Source organism: Schistocerca gregaria, chromosome 2 (genome assembly GCF_023897955.1).
Source record: "Schistocerca gregaria isolate iqSchGreg1 chromosome 2, iqSchGreg1.2, whole genome shotgun sequence".
Classification (NCBI taxonomy): domain Eukaryota; kingdom Metazoa; phylum Arthropoda; class Insecta; order Orthoptera; family Acrididae; genus Schistocerca; species Schistocerca gregaria.
In genome coordinates this window covers 600668404-600684810 of record NC_064921.1, presented here as the reverse complement: position 1 = coordinate 600684810, position 16407 = coordinate 600668404, and the positions used below count along the sequence as shown (strand labels likewise).

Sequence of the window (16407 nt, the reverse complement as noted above, 5' to 3'; positions counted from 1 at the left end):
GATTCTAGAAGTCGGTCACGAGAGGGGGGGGCATTGGGGAGGGGGGAGGGGGTTGGGGGGAATGGAATATGGCTTATCAAAAGAAGAGTTGGGGTCCTCTACCGATAAATTGGTAAAATTTGGCGTTATTTAGTGTTTGGTAACTGTTTTGGAGTTCAGGGTAAAAAAAAATGTGTATTAATAAATAATAAGACGCCTATTTTAAGTTAAATGACATTTATTTGTTTAGGTAGTAAGCTATTTTCCGCTCTTATTCTTTTGTTAAAATGTGTTTGGAATACATTGCAATCTACATTGCTACATAATTATAAAAAAAAAGGATTGAAGCTGTTGGAGTAATATATTCGCTGGTTTCTGAAGTAATTTTATCCAGTGTAATGTGATACTCCGGGGGGGGGGGGTCGGTTATGGCCCCCACAGCCCCCCCCCCCCCCCTGTTGCCACCACCCCTGTTCAAGATCGATGAAGTCGAGAGTCTGCAATATGTTTGCGTTTGAAGAGAAACCCTGATTCTTTTTTTTAATCTACGTATATACTCCGCTATCCAGCAAGCGGTGTGTGACGGAGGGCGCTATTCGCGCCAAAGTCATATCCTCCCCCCCCCCCCCCCCCCCCCGCCTCCCACTGTTCGATTCGAGGATCGCGCGGGGGGAAACACGACTGTCTGAACGCCTCAGTACGAGCCTTAATTTTTCTTATCTTCGAATGGTGATCATTACGCGATTTGAAAGTTGGTGGTAATAATATATGCTCCACATCCTCGGCGAAGATCGGATTTTGGAATGTAGCGAGCAGAACCTTCTGTTTAGCGTGTTGTCTATCGGCAAGTGTGTCCCACTTCAAACTCTCTATGAGATTTGTAACGCTCTACGCGATGGCTAAATGTACCAGTCAAGAATCTTGCCGCTCTTCTTTGGACCTTCCCAATCTCTTGAATCAGATCCAACTGGTATGAGTCCCATACAGACGAACACTCTAAGACTGGACGAACTAAAGTATTGTAAGCAATTTCCTTTGTTGAAGGGTGCATCGCTTCAGGATTCTACCAATAAACCGCAATCTAGAGTTCGCCTTACCCGTTACTTGTGTAATCCGATCGTTCCATTTGAGATCATTTCGAATAGTCACACTCAGACACTTGACGGATGTTACCGCTTCAAAGGTCTGAGTATTTATTGTTTACTCATTCATTAATGGAGATTTTCGCTTTGTTATACGCAATTGGTTACACTTACTAATATTGAGAGATAACTGCCACCCATTTATTTTCTGCAAATCCTCATTGATTTGTTCATAACTTTCGTGTGATACTACTTTCCTGTAGACTACAGCATCATCGGAAAACAGTCTAATGCCGCTGTCAATACCATCAACCAGATCGTTTATGTAAATCTTAAAAAGCGGCGGACGACATACTGCTCTCTGTCTGTTAGAAAACTTTCTATCCAACCGCAATGTTATCGGATAGACCGTAAGCGCGCACTTTATGGAGCAAGCGACAGTGCGGAACTGAGTCGAACGCCTTTCGAAAGTCGAGGAATATGGGATCAACCTGGGAGCCGGTATCTAGAGCCTGTTGTATATCATGCATAAAGATGGCCAGCAGTGCCACTGTTTCGTAAAACCGTGATGGTTTCTGCAGATGAGCTTCTCAGAGTCTAGAAAGGTCATTATGTCTGAACACAAAACATGGCGAGTTCAGGTGTGGAGTGAGCCGTGCTACAGAAGGGGACAGCTGTTTCATGAAATTGTCTCCCCGATCACCAGATCTCACTCCGTGTGACTTTTTTCTGTGAGGACTCATTAAAGATCCAATGTATATGTCGGCTCTACAACGTGATGCAGCAGAGTTCCGGGAGAGAATACGGTAAGCAACTGCCACAGTCGACGATGCCATGCTGGAACGGGTATGCCAAGAATTCGATTACCGTATTGACGTCTGCCGGGTCAATCATGGTTTGCATATCGAATGTTTGACGAAAAACAAAAAAACAAAAAACTTTCAGGGTTTCTCTTCAAGAAGCAATATGGATGACATCTGTGCAATGTTTAGTTTTTGTGCAATAAATAATTGAAAGTGTTCCCGGACTTTATGTACACCCTGTATGTACATAAGACAATGTCCCAATTGGCTGACACTGATTCATCATCGGCCAGCCCAAACCAACAGGGATAGAAACTTGAAATTTGCAGAGGGTGTTGATCTTATACTGTAGGCGTCTTTTAAGAAAGGATTTTACGATATTAGACACCTGAGGGGGTGAAACAGGCGATGACTGGTTTTTCAAAACATGTCGCTGTTAAGGCTATTTTGAAGATAACACTACGAAAAATGATATTTGGAGATGGCAGTCTTATGACAACAGTACAAAGCGGTCCTGTCAAGAATATTTGAGAAGAATGAGCTGTTCTATATTGCAGCATGTGTTATTCACTCTTTAAATTTAGTAGTAACACACGCATCCGACGCATCTGCAGAAGCTCAAATATTTTTTTTTGAACTTTCCGTCATTTATATCTATTCTTTACGCATCCAATTTAGAATGGAAAATCTTACAAAATCATGTTCCCATAACATTGAAATCCCACAGCAAGAGTAGATTGTCTGCAAGAATAGAGGCAGTCGAGGCTATTTACAAGTATTTTGATCAAGTTACAAAAGTCCTCTGGAAGACGTTGAAACTTATAACTTGTCAATACCAGAAACAATAACCGAGGCCATATCTATTTTTAAAAAATATGAGAAAACTCAGATTCATTTATTTAAGTGTTACTAGTATGCAATATTAAAAAAGTAGATCACGTCAATGAGTTTCTGCAAAGAGAGGCCTTACTATTGATAAAGCTGCTCGAAATATTCAAGACCTTCTGAGTTCTCTTAGAGCTTCTAGAGACTTCTATACTCCCAAGCTGTTTCTGAGGCCAAAATATTAGCAGAAAATAATGAGCTATCAAGGAATTCTGAGAAAAAAAGATTAGTGGGAAGAAAAAATGACCGAAGAGGTTTGTGGGACTGAGGCATGTGAACATTCACAGAAGGATATGTTCAGGATGTTGAAACAACTGACAAGAGTGTTAATGGAGCCGAGGTGCACGTTTAAGGCACTGGTGAAAATTAATGCAAAGTTTAGTTTTTTTTTGTGTGGAATCCAAATCAAGGAATTGATGAAGAGGATTTAAAGACCAAATCAATGCAATTGCCAGACAGCTATCAAGAAGACCTTAACAACGAAAAACTTATTTTTCTAATCTGTAAGTTTTAAACACCATGCACTGGCAATAAAGGGAGACTTGAGAGATGCGACTGCATCATCTACTTTAAGTTCAATTCATAAAAATTTATCCCAAAAAATATATTAATCATAAACATATATTGCTATATCGGTATCCCAATCTATCTACAGCCTGATAAATATTCCTTATTATCACAGTTTCTGTTTCCTTTGGAGAAAAGAGTTTCAGCATGCTAAAGCTAATTAAAATTTTTTTGAGAAGCACAGTTGCTTAACATAGATTAACAAATCAGAGTACAATCTCCACAGAGCACAAACGAGCTGTTACCGCAAAATGTGATGAGATCATAAACATTTTAACCAAAAAAGCTTGGAAAGTGAAATTTTAAATTTATTATCTGTGTAATGAGTATTCATCTTTTATTTTTCGTATTTATTTAATTGTTTTTGTTTGTTTTGACTCCGACCTTACTTCAATCAGCAAAATAAGTTAATGTTATGAGATAGTGATATTTATTTGGGAATATGTTACCTAAATTAGTGTTATAAAACTGTTGATTTTTAGTACAGGTGAGTGAGACAAGGGACAGCAAAGTGAAGCTTATCTCCCTTGGCAAAGATTCTAGCGACGGCCCCAAAAGGCGCTATCAGCTTCGAACACTAGGTTGGACGAACGTACAATCCAACTGATAACACTTTCGCTACTTTGACATTGTCCGAACTTCCACTATTTCCTTAAGAGCGGTACACCGCATGAAGGACGTAGCTTCGAATGCAGTTTTATGTAGCGCTAACATCTTCACTGAAGTTCCTGCAGGGCGACCATCAGTTCTGGTCGAATGAAGATGGTGACAGGAATTGCTATGATATTAACGAAAAATATTCTGTGGACTAAGCCGTCTATATCGCTCAATATATCTCTCCATTTATAATGTCGCTTCGACTGGTATCATTATAAGGTCACAACTTAGAACAGTAGAACTCCACTTATCCAGATGATTCGGGACTGGACCAGATCCGGTAAATCAAAGATCTGGATAATTGGATAAACAATGATGAAAACTGGTCATTTCTTTAAAAAAAACATAAATTCATGTATAAACACTAATGTAACAATAATTTAATGACTACATAACAATCTTGCTCGGATTTTGTACAGTACTGTACTTACACACAGTTTCAGTTCTTGATCATATCGTCCACAGTCAGTTGTTTTGCTGTCTGAAATTTTTTTCGTACAGCCAAGTCTCCTATCCGCCTGACGTGAGCAGCTGTATATAACCGAACTCAGGTTGCTGCTCCATTTACTTCAGCGCAGTGTCAACACACGCAAATTGCTTCCGCAACTGACGGTCCAACATCTGGTTTAGTGACAATGTCATCGTCCTGGCCATCAGTTTCTTCTCTCACACTGTGAGTGATTTCATCGTCACTAAGAATCTGGAATCCACGTTCCGAAGAATCACAAGCAGGCCACTCGCCTATATTCTCTGCACTGCAATCGGGACGTCCACGAATTTACAAAAGGATCTTTGTTATGTCCTCAAGTAATATTTCGTCGTCTGCTGTTTCTCTTTCTACCTCTTCCTTTTCACGCTTCTTCTTTTCGTCATCGTATTTCTGCACCTAATCATTGGTTGAAATGCCTTTCATTTCAGCCAAGCCATTTTCAAAATGGTTGTCTTCACCAAATGTCATGCTTCCATCACGATGCAAGAGCAGTCTTTTAAATTCAATTTTTGGTGATGAGTCACAATGCCTTCTTCGTTTCAAATTTCTGTCAAGAGCTTCCTCAACAGTTGTCTTCTGTAATGTCGCTTCATAGCTTGGACAACCAGTTGGTTCACCGGCTGCAAAGGACTCGTTGCGTTTAGCGGCAGAAAGAGTGTTTTAAAATGTGTATCTTCTCTGTCACGGAGGCTTTCTTTGGGGTAGGTGGGTGCACTATCGAAAATTAACATCACCTTACTGTCATCTTTCCCCGTGGCCTTTTGGTATTTTTTTACTTCAGGTATGAAAACTGAGTCGTATCATACGCTAAGCAATGTAGTAGTAACCCAGGCTTTTGATTTATTCTAGTAAAAGATGGAAAGTTTTTTCACATTTTTGAAGCATCGTGGGTTTTTCGATTTTCTTATCAACATAAGGGGTGTTTTCTTAGTTTCTCATAGACTTAGTACAGGTCAGAACGATAACATGGTCTTTACTAAATGCCCAGAAGCACTAGCTTCCCCTTTACAAGCTAAAAATGTCTCACGTAAAGCCTTCAAAATAAGGTCTGTCTCATCTGAGTTGTGTAAAAATTCATAATCGTACATTTCTGCTTAAGTTTTGAATTTTTCAATAAAATTTTCTGCTGCTTTTGGGTCTTCTGATAGTTTACCGCCACTTTAATCCCACTCATGACTAGCATGCTTTGCCTTCAAATTTTGTAGACAGCCACTGCTTGCTTCACATAATGACAAACTGTCGATTTTCTCAGCTAAAATTTTTGCTTTTTCACAAACAATCGGTCCTGAAAGAGGGTTTCTCGTTGCTCCAAAAGCCACTAGAATACGGCCTCTTCAAGCTCTTCGTTTTGGGCTGTTTTCATTGCTTTTCTTGACGGACTCCCATCTTTATTCACAAGCACAGACACTAAGTTTAAAACTGAGTAGTTTCTATGTATGAAATTATTGACGTTCCCAGGTCAAACATTTCAGCTAACTGCCTACCACTCAGGCCTTGGTCTAATTGTTCGAGGCCTTACTTTGTATGCTAGAGATAAGACAACTCGTTTCCTTTTAGAACACGTATGTCGCACAGCGCACAGTCAATTAAAAAGTGCAAGCAGAACAAAAGACACAGAAGACGAAACGTAATAGCGACACGACACGACACAGACTGTCGCAGGCCTCACTGAATGCCTGCCACCTTAATCACAATTATGCGCGTATTGCGCGTACGGCAATGTGTGTACTGTGTACATTGTTCACAACAACATTTTGTCTTTTATAGATTAGCTGTGGACTGATTTTAAAGCGATAAAGAAACGTACAGTGTCTGTGTACTGTAATAATTATCTAACAAAACCAACAATATTATTTGTACAGTACAAATTTCTTTTTTCTCAAAGCCGGGAAAGAGGATTGTTAGACATAAAAAAAATCAGAGTTGTACGAAACTTGTAAAACAACGTTCACTGTCAGCGTCATCACAACCTATGACCCGCTTATGCAAAGTTTTTATGATCACGAAAGACACACAACACCCAGTCCCCTGCCAGGAATTGAACCCTGACCCCTTGCATGGCAGGCAGAAACACTACCGCTACGCTACGGAGGCCGACTTAGTTAGCACTCATGATTAACAGTACCTTAGGAGTTCTGTTTTGATCAGATGACTGTAGTACAGTAGCCGGAACTACGCTATAGAAAGGAAATGTAGGTAGCGATAAGCGGGAGTTATGATTACGACGATAAATAATCAATCACACTGCCGTCATTTACTATGAATATGAGTACTTTTATTCTCGCAGCGTATACACAACGCGTGTAGCATAGAGCGCGTACTACAGAGAACTGATGTGGCAAAGTTACAGTTGTTCTTGCTGCGGTAGGGCAGCGATATTATTGGGGGGGAGAGCCGGCGGTTTTATGTCCCCACATAAACATAGCAAGTGATGTCGATGGTTATATTCACAAAATGCACTGATGTGCAAAACTAACGCATAATGCGTTGCTGCCGAGTAACGTAACTCGATGGAACTTGGGCCACGCACAGAAAGAACTGCTAGAGTGTAGTTCAAAAGATAATTGAAATAAGTATGTAGTGAGACGAACAGAAATGACATTTGTGTTCAAAGATAATAATTAGACTGAAGTCACAGCAATCTATGATGGTCCCCTGCACATTACTGAAGGCGGCACTAGATTCTTAGCCCTCGCAATACCAACACGCATCACGAAGGGCAGGGGGCCCTTTACATCCACTCCATAAAAATCTTAAAAAAGCCATTTTCGTTAATTCGTTAATTTTGTAGACTTACATTAACAACATACTTTTTAAAAAGGTTATGATGTGTAAGTAGTGCCCAGATACTGAAAATACTGTTCATCACATTATTTGCAACATCAACGCGCTTTTAATAACATTTAACGCCAACGGCCACCATTCTTTTTTTCAAATGCAGATTTCGTTAATTGTTGTTCACGACATTTACTCATAACATAGTTTTCAAAGAAATATTGATGTGTAACGGTCCTGAACCTAAAAATACAGAATATGACATTCAATGGGGAAAGGGACGTCTGTTATTAAGACTTAATTTTTTGGGTTAAATTTAACTGAAACATTTCTTAAATCTGGTAGAAGATTTCCAATTTTGAAACATAAAAAACATTGTAGATTACAATGTTTTCAAATGGTGGGCATAAAATACTCCTCCCCCGCCTCCCACTTGGTATTGCGAAGATTAATAGAATGTGCAATCACCAATGGCTGCAATGCATATTGTAAAATTTGCTCCTGTGCTGGTGACAAAGGTGGCAATGGTTTCTTGCGGTCGCGCAGTGTCAACCACAAAAATGAAGCCATGGCCGAATGCACCCCCGAAAAGATGCGCAAGAGAAAGGAGTACGATGTTAAACAAAACTGACTGGCTAGTGTACCGTGCTGAAAGATTTGGAGATCAATAGGCCCAAGTTATATTCTGCCTCCCCATACCGTAACACATGAACCATCAAAACGATGATGTTCAACTGTATTCCTTGGTGCTTCACATAGCCTCATATGGCGGGAGTCGTAAGCTCTAAAGTATCCTGGACTTACAATCGCCCGGCAACTGACATGGAAACCTCGTCTACTAGTGTTCATCAGAGACAAGGATATTCTCAGAGGTACCCCAAGGGAAGTGTGACAGGATTGCTATTGTTTTCTGGTTTCATAAAAGACCTGGTGGAAACGGTGGGCAGCATTCCGCGGTTGTCCTCTATGATGTTGTGGAGTACAGGAAGGTGTCGATGTTGAGTGACTTTAGGAGGATACAGTATGACACAGAAAAAATTTTTAAGTTGGTGTGATGAATGACACACAGCTCCAAATGTAGAAAACTGTAAGTTAATCCGGAATTAATAGGAAAAACAAACCCATAATGTTCGAATACAGCATTAGTAGTGTCGTGCTTGTCACAATCACATCGTTTAAATGTCTGGGCGTAACGTAGCAAAGTGATATGAGATGGAAAGAGCATATGAGGATTGTAGTAGGGAAGGCGAATGATTTGTTCAGTTAATTGGGAGAATTTTTGAGAAAGTGTGCTTCTTCTGAAAAGGAGTCCGCATATAGGACGCTAGTGCTACCTGTTCTTGACTACTACCCGAGTGTTTAAGATCCATAACAGGTCGGATTAAACGAACACATCGAACCAATTCAGAGGCAGACTTAACGGTGGGTTCCAGCAGCACGCAAGTGTTACGGAAATGGTTCGGGAATTCAAATGGGAATTCCGTGGAGGGAAAAGGGCGTGCCCTTCGAGGAATACTAATGAGAAAATTTAGAGAACTCGCATCTGAAGTTGACTGCAGAACGATTGTACTGCGCCAACATAAGTTTCGCGTAAGGACGGGGAAGATAAGATAAAGAAATTTGGGCTCATATAGTGACATATAGATAGTTGTTTTCGCCTCGCTCTATTTGTGGGTGGAACTGTAGCTTTCGGAGTATGTATGGATGTAGATCTAGATGTAGAACAGAAAGATCACAGTAGACTAAAATTACTAACTGCTCGTATTTTGGGGTTGCACACCTCCACCATACCTACAAAACCTTGATCCGTGACATCCTGTCCTATGCAAACGTTGCTTGGATATCTGCCTACCTAAGTTATACGTCTCTCCATATCCTTGCACGTGAAGCACTCCAGTTCGCTATCCGCATTCATTTATCTTCCAACAAATGAATCATTTACCATCCCATCAAAGACCTCACCTACAATGAACATTCCGTAACAACCTAAACCATCTCCAAACTCGGCTCCGATAACCTATTATTTCCCCTCTATTCTCCAGCAAGCTACCGACACATTCCCCCAACTCTGCACCTGCACTCCCTCAACAAAATTTCTACCCTCTCCCAGACAATGAACTCCGCCCCACATTTACCCATCCTTCCAACTAGAAATCCATCTCAGCCATTCTACCTCATCAGTGGTCCCTTCTCCTACCCTACCCAGATTTCCCTACCCATTTTTCCCTATCCCCTTCCTTCTCTGGTCCCCTTCTCGTCTTAAAATTGTGGCCTTACTGACATCCCCAACTACTTATCCCTTCCTGCCTCCCACAGTTGACTCCTGGTCCAACGACACCACACATCAGTCCTCCACCTTTACACCCCCCCCCCCCCCCCGCACCCTCCTACCCTCCTCAATCCCCATCCTTTTCCCCTACAGCAACAACGACAGGGCAGTTCCTTCCTGTTTAAGTAACGGTGAACTGCTTCTTTTTTAGATTAGTGTTTTAGATCATGTTTTCAATGTATACTTATTGTTTTCAGTTTTTCCTTTTGTTTCCTCTTTTAAATTACAAATGAAGAAAGTCAAGTTTCGTATATTTAAAACTTTCAATAATTTCACCTCTAATTTTTTTTAATTCGCTTGTAAATATCTCACATTTATATTAGTATTATTCGTCTCGGTTAGTTTTACTTGTCCAAGGTCTGAAGAGTGCGATGAATGAACCACTGACAGCCTCCCACGCCCCATTACCCCTCCATCCCTCCCCCTCACCCATAGAGGGGGAGGTCGACGAAATAACTAACACGGATAATGTGCACTTCAATACATACACTATTCATGTCGACTAGATCATCTACCTTACTCCATATGCTCCTAAACAAACAGTCTGTCATAAATTAGGCCTTCATTTTATTGTCTGCGGCATATTGCCCCGGAATTAAATTAAATAATATATCCCAATTTTGACCAAGATTTCCGGAAGGTTTGAATTGGTTGTCAAGTCTGGAACGAACTTGACTACCGCTTGGACGTGTGTCGTGCGACATTCATAGAACATTTGGAGAGTTCATGGTTCTGTTCATGCATCAATCATATTCTTACATGCTATCCTTTGTAAAATATAGAGCTTAGAAGAAGAATGAATCTTTACAGTAGCCCCTTTATTAAAATTATGGTTTGTAGTCTCATTACACGTCACTGCTTTTAAGAAGTTATACGAAATCCAGTCGCCTTGTGGATAGCTAGGTAGTATTTATGTGGATTTTCGGTTTATTAATCGGTACTTTAGACGTTAGGAGACAGGATTGCCTCATAGAAGATGTCTTGATCTAGTTCGTACTATATCACGAATAGAACGTATAGATTGTTATACAAATAACTCATGAGACATCGTATCCATAATGCTTTTAACTTGACATGCGACTGGCATTCGTCGTGGCGTAGATATGTAGAGCTTTTAAATTGTTTCGACGAAAGCATGCAGAAAAATAGTGCCTCCTAATCTTTTACATGAAAACTCTTAAAGCATCTCTAAATAAAACAAATGTTATTAACATTCTACGTCTTTACTATTCATGTCTACTCATTTATTTCCCATTATAGTCACTCCGGTGACAATCACATTTCTCCCAACGAAGTACCAGTTTATTGATACCGTCACTGTAAAATTTTTGACTATGCTAACCTCCGCTTGCACCACTTCATCTCTATCAAAGTGGAGTCCTGGAATGTGCTCTTTAAGTTCTGTAAAGAAATGAAAATCGGACGGGAAGCCAAGTCGGGACTCTATGGAGGATGACCGATGACGGTGAAGCCACGGCGTCGGACTGTTGCAGTTGTCGCAAAGCTCGTGTGTGGCCTGGATTTGTCATGCTGAAGGATAGGGTGCTCAGTGTGTGGACGGAATCTTCGAATTTGAAATTCGATTACGCACCCACACAGCTCCTGTACATACGGCCACGTTTCATGCCTCAATTCGGAGCCCTCTAGCGGCAGATGGTTGCAACTTGCGTCAGCGGAGCGGGAAAGTATAATAAGTCACAAGCATGACATGTAATACCTCAACCGATACTGAAAACTGAGTAGACCATTCAGAGGTACTACTTTACAGCACGCCCTTGTAAATAGCGACCACTTGAGAGCGACCACTTGAGGAACATTAGACAGCCATCTTAAAGTATTTCAAGACCTTCCCACCGACAATAGAATGAAGGTACCTATTTTGTAAAGTAAGAACGGTGCTGCGATCAGCTGTTGTGGAACATTTAACGCTCCTTCAGTACAGTTTCTAGGTGGTATGCATTTAAGTTAAGGGGGAGAAGCGGAATGGTCGCCAAGTCTGCTCATATGTAAGGCGGTTTGGAAAACCGTTTAAAACAAGTGGGCACATAATTGACGCATTGATGTATTGTTCGCAGACTCATTAAAGTATAACTGGTCCACAAAAATTGGTTGACATTCTGTATCGATATCACGCAGTTATTGTCCTATTACATAAGCGGTGTGCCTGACGTTTAAAAAAAAAATGTGTAGGGTCATACAGAGGGCATCGTAGTAGATCATCATGATAACTGATAACAACAGCCAGTAGTGGCTTAATGATTTTAAGGAAAAAGTTTGCAACTGGTTATTATCAAACAGGAACAACAGAAGTAGCAGTAGTAGTAGTAGTACCGCAGCAGATTTATTCATCCGTGGATAATTTTTACGAAGATATTGGTACAACAGTTTAAAAGCAACCGCCAGTTTTAGTTTGACAAGGATGCTACATGAAGTCGGCTGTGGTCTTATAATAGGAAACATCCGAGCATTTGCCTGAAATGATTTTGCCAAAACAAAAAATTTAATGGAGAATCGAAACACGTCTGTCGATAACCTACGACTATGTATCAAAGAACACGCTGAAAACTGCATACCTCAAACGCATATTTCTGCAGAAGTAAAGTAGACAGCCCATGAAGTAAGAGGAATCCGCTCACAATAAATAATTGTCAGAGAAAAAACAATTCGTGTCTCTTCTTTAAAAAAAGGTACCTGCGCCTAATAACGATCGACACTGAAACTTTGATACAATAAGCAACAGACCTTTCGTTAGGATTAAATCCTTGTAGGCTAAATCACTCGAGATGAATTTGCGAAATACGAAACGCATGAAATTTCAGTAAGAAAAGACAACAGATTAACAGGTATGTCTGTTACCTCATTATCAATTCATTTGCACATGAGCGTTTAGGGCATTGCGACATCGTTCTGCTAATATCTACACGTATTATGCATTCTCTATTGAGACCTGAATGCAGCCCATCTTCTACAACCTCTCAGCATCCTTAACTATTCAACCAATCTGTCGATCCACTTATGTTGCCGCGGTTATTGTGGCTGCTGATCTCTCTCCCACCAAGAGATTTGACACAGAGGCTGTAAACACACATTACCAACGGTCACATTGATTTAGTTTTTCTGCTGCCTCTGCAAACACTTCCGTCAACTGATCGGAGTGCTCCATTGCAAAAGCCAGGGCAGGCTTTATTCACCATTGTTGTCCAGTTGAACTTTTGTGATCTCTATAAACGTTAATTTGCCCGCAAATTCTTAAATCTCTTGAATCCACTAACACGGAGTAAAAAATATCATTTCACAGGCTAAACCTGTTGAATCTGATACGTGCTTTAAACCACAATATACAAGTATGTCTTTGCTACTCGTGGCCAAGATTAGTGCCAAGTGCACAATACATTTGATTCATCTATCTGATAAACACATGGCGCGTAACTGTGATATCTGTTTACACATTGCGTGTAGAAATCGACAGGCCTCACAATTACGCAACTGCACAGGCATATACTAAAATAATACTAGGTAATGGTTCCTTCAGTATGTTAACGAAAACAAAATTACTTGTGTAGAAGGATATCTGACGACATTCAAAGAGGCGTGGTGTGCCAGATATCCGTCTGAAAGTACGGGATGAAAACCTTAGGACTGCCGTATAGTGGGGGAGGTGGACCGGGAATTAAGTTTGCAGGGCGAAATTTCACTTTGTAGCAGAGTCTGCCCAGATCTGAAACTTCCTGGAAGATTAAAATTGTGTGCTGAACCGGAACTACAAACTGGAATCTTTGCCTTTCACGACGAAGTTGTCCACCAATTGAGAATTCAAGCACGTTTCACTACCGGCCCTCACAGCTTTGGACAGTAGGAGAGCAGTACTGCCAGATGAGTAAAGCTGTGAAGGCTGTCTTGAGTCGTGCTTGGATAGCTCAATTGGTAGAGCACTTGTTCGCGAAATGCAAAGGTTTGAACGCGTTCGAGTCCTCGTCCAACGTAAAGTTTTAATCTGCCACGACGTTCGAAATTACTATATTTTAAGGGAACAAACCGGCGATCCCTTACTTCAGAGAATATTTTAAACTAGTTATGCGAACGAAAAATTATAAATTGTTTGACCGATAAAGAAATCGATAGATCTGCAAACACAGGTGTGGTGTCGTATCGTCGATGAGATGCTTCGAGTTGCTATTTAGCTCACAAATTTAGTGCCTCAGAACGGTTCGTTTCAGCGCACTGTCTCGCTCATTGGCAACACTTACCGGCGTTCAGAGCCACCAGTAAGACTGCGGCCGTCAGAAGAGCGGTCGCCATGCTGCCGTGTTGTTGGGATCCCAAAACCCTCCGCCACGCTTGCTGAACGCTGATGCACTACGGCCGGTAAGCGAGCGGGCCTCGACATAGAACCGTAAGTACAAGGTTAACGACTCGCTGACAAATGACGCACATGACAAACGCGGAAAAATCACGTCAACAACTGGTGGTTAGGCACTAACAAGTATGAAAGGGAGATATTCTTGCGATAAACTTGAAGGTCATTCCTAGATTAAGCTTTTTTCACGTGAAATATTTCACCTTGTTGCCTCGCATTAGCGGCCAAATTCTTTTCCTATTTCTAAACGCCATATAATTGCGTGGCAGTCCGTATCTGTCAAAGTACATATACAAAGAAATGAAATTTTGCTCTGGATATACTCTTACGCCCAACGATCAGCTATATGGGGATAAGCAGTCGCTAAACAAGCGTTTGGAATTTCTTTAGGAAATATATCTGAATGCTCCATTGTAAAGAATCCATATTGTCAGTCAACCAGTCATGTGCTGTATCGGTATGTTTACCGTGCGACGTGGTGCCCTATTCAGACACAGAACTTTTATTCGGGAGTGCAAGTTAACGTTCCCGTTAGTTCCTTAAATCACCTAAAGCGAATGCCGCATTGGTTACTTTGAAATACCAGGGTCAACTTCTCTCCCCATTCTTTCCCATTCCGCGCTTATTTTACGTCTCTGATAGCGTCGTCATCGATGAGACGTTAAACTCTAATCTTCCATCCTTCTTCCTTTGGAGCACGATTCATACATCATGTTACTCTACAAAGACAGACTTGAACTGATGGGTACAGCCATAAAGTAAAAATAATAGCAATACACGGATGACCAAACAAGCGAAAATCGTCACAGAGCACTTACTGGTTTGTACATCATTCTTACGTTCGGCCGTTATTCACTACAAGAAGTTCAACTGTTTGAAGTTACGGTAGATTAACGGGGTTAACAGTGATCTATTTATTGTATATCTTTTGGCATAGGGCTCATGACGGCCCGTCCAACTAGTTAGCCTGCTTAGTTGACGATAAATACCGCACAAACAATATCTCCTTTGCTGGGATGGCAACGACTTTATTCGTTCATAGGTCAAGTAACACAGAACGCCTTTCAGACGCAGTATACGCAAAGACAAACTCGAGGGAGAACGAATACGACTCTTGATAACACGTTACTAAGGACTATGCACGGGAATAGAACTGAACACATAGTAAACATGAACATGAAAATATAAACTGTTATATACTAAGAGTAAACGGCACGGAGTTCATAGACAAACCATAGCCCTGCTGCCGCCCGGCGCGGAACTAATTTGGCAGCGCCATATCGAACACTCACGCACCGCACTGCCCCGCACTGCCGGCCGCGCTTGCTACATATCTGTACATATTCAATAACATTATTATTTCAAAGTTCGCCGCTGTTTTTCTGCCCATATGTGAAAGTTAACCTCAAGAAATACTGTAGAGATTTTGAAACGGTTTTCACAAATAGATAAATTCACGAGGACTGTATGTGTATAAAACAATAATGATGAGTGTGTCGAGTGACATGTAGGGGCAATGATTGTAACTAGCAACTGGTCAGCTACAGACAAGGGGCTATTTGTTGTTGTTGTTGTGGTCTTCAGTCCTGCGACTGGTTTGATGCAGCTCTCCATGCTACTCTATCGTGCGCAAGCTTCTTCATCTCCCAGTACCTACTGCAACTTACATCCTTCTGAAGCTGCTTGGTATATTCATCTCTTGGTCTCCCTCTACGATTTTTACCCTCCACGCTGCCCTCCAATACTACATTGGTGATCCCTTGATGCCTCAACACATGTCCTACCAACCGATCCCTTCTTCTAGTCAAGTTGTGCCACAAACTTCTCTTCTCTCCAATCCTATTCAATACTTCCTCATTAGTTATGTGCTCTACCCATCTAATCTTCAGCAATCTTCTATAGCACCACATTTGGAAAGCTTCTATTCTCTTCTTGTCTAAACTATTTATCCTCCATGTTTCACTTCCATACATGGCTACACTCCATGCAAATACTTTCTGAAACGACTTCCTGACAAATCAATACTCGATGTTAACAAATTTCTCTTCTTCAGAAACGCTTTCCTTCCCATTGATAGTCTACATTTTATATCCTACTTCGACCATCATCAGTTATTTTGCTCCCCAAATAGCAAAACTCCTTTACTACTTTAAGTGTCTCATTTCCTAATCTAATTCCCTCAGCATCACCCGACTTAATTCGACTACATTCCAGTATCCTCGTTTTGCTTTTGTTGATGTTCATCTTATATCCACCTTTCAAGACACTATCCATTCCGTTCAACTGCTCTTCCAAGTCCTTTGCTGTCTCTGACAGAATTACAATGTCATCGGCGAACCTCAAAGTTTTTATTTCTTCTCCATGGATTTTAATGCCTACTCCGAAAGTTTCTTTTGTTTCCTTCACTGTTTGCTCAATATACAGATTGAACAACATCGGGGAGGCTACAACCCTGTCTCACTCCCTTCCCAACCACTGCTTCC

At 41.0% G+C, this 16407-nt stretch overlaps 1 protein-coding gene across 1 annotated transcript in view; it reads right to left on the bottom strand.

Moving 5' to 3' along the window:
* The window catches only part of LOC126334543 (lysosomal acid glucosylceramidase-like), a 138615-nt gene extending 124570 nt beyond the window's left edge, over positions 1–14045 (bottom strand). The window contains exon 1 of the mRNA XM_049996908.1: positions 13815–14045. Coding sequence (XP_049852865.1) covers positions 13815–13866 — 52 coding nt within the window. The 5' untranslated portion in view covers positions 13867–14045. The remainder of the gene's footprint in view (positions 1–13814) is intronic.
* Positions 14046–16407: the final 2362 nt, after the last annotated feature.